Genomic DNA, 10,868 nt, shown 5'->3' with positions numbered 1-10,868 from the left:
TCCAGACAGGAGAGCCTGCGACAGCCTGGAGCACTGTATCTAACCCGTGCTGTACCTGCCCTGGGAGTGTTTGATGGGACAGTGTAGAGGGAGCTTTACTCTGTATCTAACCCGTGCTGTACCTGCCCTGGGAGTGTTTGATGAGAGTGTAGAGGGAGCTTTACTCTGTATCTAACCGGTGCTGTACCTGCCCTGCGAGTGTTTGATGGGACAGTGTAGAGGGAGCTTTACTCTGTATCTAACCCGTGCTGTACCTGCCCTGCAGAGTGTTTGATGGGACAGTGTAGAGGGAGCTTTACTCTGTAGCTAACCCGTGCTGTACCTGCCCTGGGAGTGTTTGATGGGGACAGTGCAGAGGGAGCTTTACTCTGTATCTAACCCGTGCTGTCCCTGCCCTGGGAGTGTTTGTGTGATTTCAGGTGTTAGATAATGAAGTGCGGAGTTGGATGGAAACACAGGACTCTGGCTGTGTGGAGGTGGGTGTATTTTATTGAAGCTGGGAGACAGGTGATGGTGGTCTCAGAGTTGCATTGTGCAGTGGTGCAAGAATGCCTGGAGGAAGACGATGCGAGTGTGTCCCGCGGCGAGACCAAGGATTCTTTCCCGCTAGTCACGGTTTGCCACCTGCGGTGAGGAGGCAGCAGCCCCTCGCTCTTCGTGTTCACTAAACGTATCTTCCAGAAAGTTGGCCAACTTCTGACAGTCATCCTGGACAGAGAGAGAGAAACATGAAGAGAGATATTTTGGAATAAGAACAGGGGAAGGAGCCGCAGGTTAATTGGCGAGACTTGAAATGGAGCAGAGGGACCTTGGTGTGAAGAAAGTTTGCGAAATTCGGGGTCCTGTGAACGTGAACAGGACCCGACGAGATTTAATGGCAGCAGTGGCATTTTTGGCACAGCGATGCCGGTCTGGCCAGGGAAGGCTGGCACCGAGGAGGAGGCACAGACCTCGCCTCACCTGACCACTGGGACTGTTCCCACGGGTCGTGGATCGGCAGGGGAGACTTAGCAGCGAGATGGAGAAAAGGCCCGGGGATAATTCTTCAATTGTGTATAAAAATATTGGAGTTGGGGAAAAAGGTCCGAGAGTCCGAGAATCATCCAATCAAGTCAGGGAGAGTCTGTTCACATTCGATGAGGCCTGGACACCGCGAGCGGTGGGGGGCGGGGAGGACGGGCGAGTGTTTGAACCCCGGCCCTTACCTGGCTGATGAATCCGTATCGCACCAGCTCCCTGGCCAAGTCCTGGGAATGATCGGCTGTCGGAGAGAGAGAGAGAGAGTCAGATCATCGAGCGAATGTTAATGGGACACACCCAGTCTGGGGGCAAGCAAGAGCGGTCAGGTCTGTGGGGGGGGGGACAGTAGGGGGGAGAGTGGAGGAGGAGGGGGAGGGGAGGGAGTGAGGGAGTGAGTGGGAGGGGGAGGGGAGGAGGGAGAGAGGGAGAGGAGTGGAGGATGGAGGGTGAGGAGGAGGGGAGGGAGAGGGATGGAGGTGGGAGGAGGGAGGAGGGAGGGGAGGTGGATGAGGGGAGGTGGGGGAAGGAGGGGAGGGGGGACGGTAGATACTCACTGGGCAGGAAGGTCGCAGCTCAGCTGATCTGTGCAAACTTATCGTCAACTTGAGGAAGAGAGTGAGCTGTAAGAGGAATGAGAGGGGTCAATGCAGGGTGAGGTGGTCAGTGCAGGGCGAGGGGGTCGAGGCGCAGGGCGAGAGGGAGTCGGCGCAGGGTGATGGAGGTCGGCGACAGGGCGAGGGGTCGGCGCAGGGCGATGGGTCGAGTGCAGGGCGAAGGGGTCGGTGCAGGGCGATGGGTCGGCGCAGGGCGTAAGGGGTCGGGCACAGGGCGAGGGGTTCAGTGCAGGAGGCGATCAGGGTAGTGCAGAGGAAGGGCGAGGGGATCGGCGCAGGGCGATGGGGTCAGTGCAGGGCGATGGAGTCGTAGTGCAGGGCGATAGGGGTCGGCGCAGGGCGTAGGGTCGAGTGCAGGGAGATGGGTGTCGGTGCCGAGGCGAGGGGTCGGCGCAAGGGCGAGGGGTCAGGGCAGGGCGAGGGGTTCGGCGGCAGGGGCGAGGGGTCGGCGCAGGGCCAAAAATGGTTTGATGTGTTTGTGCGTGTAAATGCATCTTTCTTAGTGTGATTGAGTTGTGAGTGTACATCAGTGGTTTTGACAGTGTGTATAACGAGCGATACCTCTCCCTTCCAACCTCGCACGCGCATACTCTCCCTCACACACTCTCTCTCTCTCCCTCGCGGGACGCACCCTCTCACTCACGCACCCTCCCTCTTCGCGCACCCTCACTCGTGCGCGACAGCCTCTCCCTTCGCGCACCCTCCTTCGCAACCACCCTCGCATTCTCTCCCTCTCGCACACTCCTTCCGCACCATCCTCGCATTCTCTCCCTCGCGCACCCTCCTTCGCGCACCCTCCCTCGCATTCTCTCCCTCGCGCACCCTCCTTCGCGCACCCTCCCTCGCATTCTCTCTCTCGCGCGCCCTCCCTCGCGGGCGCACCCGCTCCCTCGCGCACCCTCCCTCACGCACCCTCCCTCGCGGGCGCACCCTCCCTCGCGCACCCTCCCTCATGCGCGCACCCTCTCCCTCGCGCACTCTCCCTCACGCACCCTCCCACATGCACCCTCCCTCGCGGGCGCACCCTCCCTCGCGCACCCTCCCTCATGCGCGCACCCTCTCCCTCGCGCACTCTCCCTCACGCACCCTCCCACATGCACCCTCCCTCGTGCGCGCAGCCTCTCCCACGCGCACCCTCCCTCGCGCACCCTCCCTCATGCGCGCACCCTCTCCCTCGCGCACCCTCCTTCGCGCACCCTCCCACGCATTCTCTCTCTCGCACGCCGTTACTCACATGCCATCTTGTCTTGTCCTCATGTAATTCCAGGTGGCTCTGCATCTGAATCACCTGTCAGGGCACGACAGAGGTTCAACTGACCCAGCCCACAATATTCAACACAAAGACCCACTCGCCCCACCCACTCCCTCACTCCCCTCCCCGCCCCACCCCCTGTCCCAGCCCATGGCATTATTCAAACACATATCTGGAGTTTAGAAGAATGAGAGGTGATCTCATTGAAACATACAAGACTCTGAGGGGGATTGACAGGGTAAATGCTGAGAGGTTGTTTCCCCTGGCTGGAGTGTCTAGAACTAGGGGGCATAGTCTCAGGATAAGGGGTCGGCCATTTTAGACTGAGATGAGGAGGAATTTCTTCACTCAGAGGGCGGTGAATCTTTGGAATTCTCTGCCCCAGAGGGCTGTGGAGGCTCAGTCGTTGAGTATATTCAAGGCTGAGATTGATAGATTTTTGGACTCTAGGGGAATCGAGGGATATGGAGATCGGGCGGGAAAGTGGAGTTGAGGTCGATGATCAGCCATGATCTTATTGAATGGTGGAGCAGGCTCGAGGGGCCGTATGGCCGACTCCTGCTCCTAATTCTTATGTTCTTATGAAAGGAAGAGGGAGACATTACTGGGATGTGGTGCTTTCCCCACAGAGACCCAGAGTGCGACTGACTGACGGAGAGAGTGGGGTCTGTGCCCTCTCACCCACAGCTCACTGGATAGTGAGCAGAACCCGGGGCCAACACCTCTCCACGGCCCTGACCCTCGGGGTCAGATTTCAAACTGTTGTACAATCCGAGATCAGCTGCGTGCGCACGAGAGACTCATTGTGTGCCCTGTTATGTTCCGCACTCTGTGCCGTGCACACTGCCCCAGGTGTGGCTCCCTTGTGTCACTGTGTTGCCAAGTGTGCGGGTGATGCACTATCATCTCACCTTCCTGGTCTCCAGCTGATGGGGTTCTGGGGTGGGAGATTTCAGGGAGTCCATGGTCTCGGGGAGGTGGGTCTGAGCCCAGAACAAGTGGTGCGGGCGGTTGGTGGAAAAGGTCATTAAAGGGTGGATTCCATTCCTGCAAGAGATAAGAGCGAGAGCTGAGCGTCCCATCACCAAGGAGGCTGGAGGTGTGCACTCACACACACCACATACATCCTTAATACTCACAAACCACATACATCCTTAATACTCACAAACCACACAAACCACATACATCCTTAATACTCACAAACCACACAAACCACATACATCCTTAATACTCACAAACCACATACATCCTTAATACTCACAAGCCACATACATCCTTAATACTCACAAACCACACAAACCACATACATCCTTAATACTCACAAACCACACAAACCACATACATCCTTAATACTCACACACACCACATACATCCTTAATACTCACAAACCACACAAACCACATACATCCTTAATACTCACAAACCACACAAACCACATACATCCTTAATACTCACAAACCACATACATCCTTAATACTCACAAGCCACATACATCCTTAATACTCACAAACCACACAAACCACATACATCCTTAATACTCACAAACCACACACACCACATACATCCTTAATACTCACAAACCACACACACCACATACATCCTTAATACTCACAAACCACACACACCACATACAAAAGGGGGCATAACCTTAAAATTAGAGCCAGGCTGTTCAGGGGTGATGTCAGGAAGCACTTCTTCACACAAAGGGTGGTGGGAATCTGGAACTCTCTCCCCCAAAAAGCTGTGGATGCCGGGGGTCAATTGAAAATTTCAAAACCGAGATGAATAGATTTTTGTTGGGTCAGGGTGTTGACTGATATGGGGATAGGGCGGGTAGAATACACACCAGCCACAATCTAATTGAATGGCGGAGCAGGCTTGAGGGGCTGAATGGCCTCCTCCTGTTCCGAAGCTTGGGCACCCACAAGGTGGATCAGCCTCAACATCGGACACAAAGGTCCGACGTAAACATGAAGCATTTCCAGCCCTCTTCTGGGAGGCTTCGACAAGAGCTGATTGGCCAAGTTCTCCATAATCCACCCTGGTCACCTCTTGTGCAAGAGATCGATGTTTCAGTGAGAGTCGGGGCTGAGGAAGTCAATATCCCTACAATAAGCAGATGGTTGGAAACTATGATGGTGTAACGCTCCAGTCCTGATGAAATAGCGGATTTATCAAGGCCATAGATTCATGGACATTCATGGCACAGGAGGAGGCCATTCGACCCATGGTGTCCGCGCCGGCCAACAAAGAGCGATCCAGCCTAATCCCACTTCCCAGCTCTTGGTCCGTAGCCCTGCAGGTTACAGCATCCCAAGTGCACATCCAAGTACTTTTTAAATGTGGTTAGGGTTCCTGCCTCTACCACCCTTTCAGGCAGTGAGTTCCAGACCCCCACAACCCTCTGGGTGAAGAAATTTCCCCTCAAATCCTCTCTAAACCTTCCACCAATTACTTTAAATCTGTGCCCCCTTGGTTTTTGACCCCTCTGCTAAGGGAAATAGGTCCTTTCTATCCACTTTATCGAGGCCCCTCATAATTTTATACACCTCAATAAGGTCTCCCCTCAGCCTCCTCTGTTCCAAGGAAAACAGACCCAGCCTATCCAGTCTTTCCTCATAGCTAAGATTCTCTGCTCCCGGCTGTAATGATCAATAACATGTCATTCCATAGTGGACACTAGGTGGAGCCATAGAGCTGTGTAGAGCTGTATATCGCTGTATGTATATAAGACTACACTACCCAGCTGTATGTATATTAAGACTACATTACCCATGAGGCACTAGGCTACCCAGAAGGCAGCAGTCAAGATGGATGCCTCTACAGATACTGTACCTAGTCCACATGTGCTCAATAAAGTGTCTAGCAAAAGCTAGCTGTGTTCATAGTAAGAATGTCTATTTATTAATGAACATAAGATGGTACCAGGATGGTGAAGATCTGCTGAAAATTGTGAAAAGCGACATGGAGAATTTGAAGCCACCAGAGCATTTGAAACTCACAGGAAATATCGACTACAATTGGCAGACTCTTAAACAACAATTCGAACTCTACATTGCAGCCATTGGATTCAGTACGAAGCCAGACGCAAGGAAGATAGCGTTGCTGCTTACGGTTGCAGGCCCACAGGCGATAGAGGTATTTAATACATTTGTATTTAATCCAGAGGAGAACAGAGAAAAATTAGAAGATGTGCTAAAAAAATTTGATGCACATTGCTCTCCCAAAAAGAATGAGACCTATGAAAGATACATCTTCTGTTCTCGGACACAGCAGCAAAATGAGACTTTTGATAGCTTTATAACTGAACTGAAACTGAAAGCACAGACATGTAATTTCTCTGAGCTCAAAGCATCCATGATTTGTGACCAGATTGTGTTTGGCATTCATGATAAAAAAAGTCAGGGAATGTCTGTTGAGAGAAACCGAACTAAATTTGGAAAATGCTGTGAAAATATGCCAAGCCAGCTAGCTAGCTCGAAAGCACGCGAAGACTTTCAGTGAAATCAATAATGATGCGATTGTAATGAGTGATAATGCTGCTGTCAGTGCTGTGTCCTACAAGGGGAAGAAACGTGGGCAGAACAGAAATGAAAAGCAATCGGAGGATGACATTTTTAATTGTAAACGCTGTGGTTACAAACACCAGTTAAGACAATGCCCAGCATTTGGAAAAATGTGCACAAAGTGTAATGGAAAGAATCACTTTGCCAAACAATGCTTTTCAAAAGTACAAACTAAGAAAGGGCAACGAGTTAATGTAATTGAGGACACTGATTTAAGTGAGACATTTTTTGTAGGAATGGTGTCATGTGACAATATCAAAAAGGATACAGAAAATGTGCAGCCCTCAGAAATGGACAATGCTGAACATAAAGTTAATGCAGTAAAAGAGGACAAATGGATGATCCCACTTCAGGTAAATGGAGCATTAGTTACCTTGAAACTAGACACTGGGGCAAAAGCAAACTTAATCAGTATGAGTGACATTAACAATATGAAAGAAAAGCCCAAAATACAGAAAAAGTCAGTACTACTGAAGGACTATAATGGACAGAAAATAGATAGCTTAGGTGTATGCAGACTTAAAGTGACAGTCAAAGACAAAGTGCATCATCTCATGTTTTCTGTTGTGGCTGAAAGACTTGATTCACTACTGGGTGACAAAGCTTGTGAGGACTTAGAACTGGTCAAGAGAGTCTACCGTATAAACTGTGCCATAAGCAGACCAGATGACTCGATGGATTCTGTAGTGAATAATTTCCAGGATGTGTTCAAAGGATTTGGAGTTCTACCATTCACTTACAAGATCCAGCTAAAGGAGGATACTCAGCCAGTGGTACATGCTCCACGAAGAGTTCCAGCACCCCCGCGTGACCGGCTCAAGAATGAACTGGACAGAATGACCACACTAGGAGTCATCAGGAAAGTCGAAGAGCCAACAGACTGGGTTAACTCCATGGTATGTGTAAAGAAAAAGAACAATGATCTAAGAATATGCATGGATCCAAAGGACTTAAATGCAAACATAAAACGTGAACACTACCAGATTCCCAAGCGAGAAGAAATCACCAGTGAAATGTCAGGTGCCAGATACATTACAAAGCCCGATGCCTCACAAGGATTTTGGCAACTAAAACTGGATGAAGAGAGCACCAAATACTGTACCTTCAACACACCATTTGGCAGGTATTGTTTCCTCAAAGTGCCTTTCGGGATAATATCTGCATCTGAAATCTTTCATAGAGCGATGGAACACACAATTGAAGGTCTGGAAGGAGTTCGGGTCTATGTTGATGACATCATCATCTGGGGCTCCACACTGAAAGAACACAATGAGAGACTGACTAAAGTGCTACAGAGCATACGCCGGAATGGACTGAAGCTCAACAAAGCCAAGTGTCAGTTTGGCATCCAGGAAGTCACTTTCCTAGGAGATAATCTATCTGGTAAAGGAATAGAGCCAGATATGGAAAAAGTAAACGCCATACTCAAAATGCCCTGACCCACTGACAAAAAAGGAGTGCTACGCATCATGGGGATGATAAACTTCATTGGAAAGTTCATTCCTAACTTGTCAGCCAAGACAGCCTGTCTGCGAGACCTGCTACATAAAACAAATGAGTTCGCATGGACAGAAAGACACGAACAAGAGTGAATAAACCTCAAAACAGTGCTGACAACCACACCTGTAATCACCTTCTTTGACCCAACAAAAAGAATCAAAGTGTCAACGGATGCATCAAAAGATGGCCTAGGTGCGGTCTTGTTATAAGCAGAGGGTGAAGATTGGAAGCCTGTTGCCTATGCCTCCAGGTCTATGACTGATACTGAGTGTCGATACGCCCAGATTGAAAAGGAATGTCTAGGCTTGGTAGTTGGACTAGAAAAGTTTCATGGCTACACATATGGACTTCCCACCTTCACAGTTGAGACAGACCACAGCCCTCTGGTTGCCATCATAAAAAAAAAACCTGAATGAGATGTCTCCAAGGATTCAACGACTCATGATGAAGCTGCAAAGATATGACTTTGAACTGATCTACACACCAGGCAAATACATAGTGTTAGCAGATGCACTATCCCGAGCACCCACAATGAGTCATGTGAGCTCTACTGAAGAAGACGTGGATGTTCATGTGAGTATGGTCACTGCTGCGCTGCCCGTGTCAGACACAAAATCAAAGCAAATAGCAGAAGAAACAGTAAAAGATACAGTATTACAAACAGTAATAGAGAACATTCATCATGGTTGGCCAAAAGGTTCCTGTCCAAAATATTTTCACATAAGGTCAGAATTGAGTGTCGCAAGTGGACTATTACTAAAACAGAACAGAATAGTCATTCCACAGGCTCTACGTCAAGACATGCTCAAAAGGATTCATGAGGGACACCTCGGAATTGAAAAATGCAAAAGGAGGGCAAGAGACACTGTTTATTGGCCTGGCATAAATAAGGACATTGAGAACATGATAGGCAAATGTGAGACATGTCAGAAACACCAAAACAAACAAGCAAAGGAACCAATGATAGTAGCTGACATACCAACAGCACCATGGCAAAAGGTTGGTATGGACCTTTTTCATTTAAATGGTAAAGACTATCTAATAGCGATTGACTACTATTCTAACTATCCTGAGATGGCACTGCTCTCAAGCACCACAGCAAGCAGTGTCATAATGCATGTGCAATCCATCTTCGCCAGACATGGAATTCCCAGGATTGCCGTTAGCGACAATGGTCCGTGCTTCAACTGTAAGGAGTGGCAACAGTTTGCAGCACATTATGACTTTCAGCACATCACATCCAGTCCTTTGTATGCTCAGTCAAATGGTAAGGCAGAGAAAGGTGTTCAAGTTCTCAAGCAGTTACTGAAGAAAGCGACAGAAAGCAAGTCTCATCCTTATCTCGCCCTGCTGAGCTACCGAGCCTCACCTTTAGACTGTGGTTCTTCACCTGCTGAACTACTAATGGGTCGCAAGTTGCGCACCACGCTACCCTGCTGTGCAAAAGAACAGCAAAGTGAGGAACTGAGACAGAGACTTCAACTGTTAAAGCTGAAACAGAAATCATACTATGACAAGTCATCCAAAACTCTAAAACCATTGACAAGGGATGATGTTGTCAGGATTGAGGATCCAGATGCATGGAACAGGAAAGCTACAGTTCTTGAGGAAGTAGGACCAAGGTCATACACTGTTAGAACTGAGGAAGGACAGATTCTCAGGAGGAACCGTCGTTCCCTCCTAAAAACACAAGAGACTATTCAAGACCAGATTGATGACAATGCCGCAACTGCATCTTGTCATTCACTGCCAGAACAATCTCATGAAGACACATCAGACTTACCCGTGTTGAGAAGATCCACACGTGAAGTAAAAAATCCTGATAGACTTAATCTTTGAGAAGCCTGATAGACTTAATCTTTGAGTACAATGTAAAGCTTTGAAAATGTGTTGACTGTTTTGAAAATGTTTATGTTTATAGAGCACTAACAAAAGTGTTACTGATATTATCTTTATTGTTTTCTTGAAAGTTGATTGATATTGATTTTGTTAAACCTCAAAGAAAGGGGGATGTAATGATCAATAACATGTCATTCCATAGTGGACACTAGGTGGAGCCGTAGAGCTGCGTAGAGCTGTATGTATATAAGACTACACTACCCAGCTGTATGTATATTAAGGCTACATTACCCATGAGGCACTAGGCTACCCAGAAGGCAGCAGTCAAGATGGATGCCTCTACAGATACTGTACCTAGTCCACATGTGCTCAATAAAGTGTCTAGCAAAAGCTAGCTGTGTTCATAATAAGAATGTCTATTTATTAATGAACATAAGACCGGCAACATCCTTGTAAATCTCCTCTGTACCCTCTCTAGTGCAATCACATCTTTCCTGTAATGTGGTGACCAGAACTGCACGCAGTACTCTAGCTGAGGCCTAACTAGTGTTTTATACAGTTGAAACATAACCCCCCTGCTCGTGTATTCTATGCCACGGCTAATAAAGGCAAGAATTCCGTATGCCTTCTTAACCACCTTATCTACCTGGCCTGCTACCTTCAGGGATCTGTGGACATGCACTCCAAGGTCCCTTTGTTTCTCTACACTACTCAGTGTCCTACCATTTAATGTGTATTCCCTTTCCTTGTTAGCCCTCCCCAAATGCATTACCTCACACTTCTCCAGATTGAATTCCATTTGCCACTGTTCTGCCCACCTGACCAATTTATTGATATCTTCCTGCAGTCTGCAGCTTTCTTCCTCATTATCAACCACACAGCCGATTTTTGTATCATCTGCAAACTTTTTAATCATACTTCCTACATTGAAGTCTGAATCATTGATATATACCACAAAAAGCAAGGGAGCGAGTACTGATCCCTGCGGAACCCCACTAATGCTAAACCCCTTAATACTTCCTCTCTCATCAGTTGGTGTTTCACCAAACCCACAACACGGAGCCGAACACCCAATTG

At 48.6% G+C, this 10,868-nt stretch overlaps 1 protein-coding gene across 1 annotated transcript in view; it reads right to left on the bottom strand.

The window, feature by feature from the left end:
• Positions 1-587: 587 nt before the first annotated feature.
• LOC147116794 (nuclear receptor-binding protein 2-like) overlaps positions 588-10,868 on the bottom strand; it is a 301,760-nt gene continuing 291,479 nt past the window's right edge. Inside the window, exons 14-18 of the mRNA XM_085987208.1 lie at positions 3,798-3,933; positions 2,869-2,922; positions 1,571-1,640; positions 1,206-1,261; positions 588-708 (exon numbers count right to left, since the gene is read on the bottom strand). Coding sequence (XP_085843334.1) covers positions 607-708; positions 1,206-1,261; positions 1,571-1,640; positions 2,869-2,922; positions 3,798-3,933 — 418 coding nt within the window. The 3' untranslated portion in view covers positions 588-606. The remainder of the gene's footprint in view (positions 709-1,205; positions 1,262-1,570; positions 1,641-2,868; positions 2,923-3,797; positions 3,934-10,868) is intronic.

The sequence above is a fragment of the Somniosus microcephalus genome, chromosome 5 (genome assembly GCF_052327205.1).
Source record: "Somniosus microcephalus isolate GS21.2 chromosome 5, FLI_Smic_1.0, whole genome shotgun sequence".
Lineage (NCBI taxonomy): Eukaryota > Metazoa > Chordata > Chondrichthyes > Squaliformes > Somniosidae > Somniosus > Somniosus microcephalus.
This window is presented reverse-complemented; position numbering and strand designations above follow the sequence as displayed.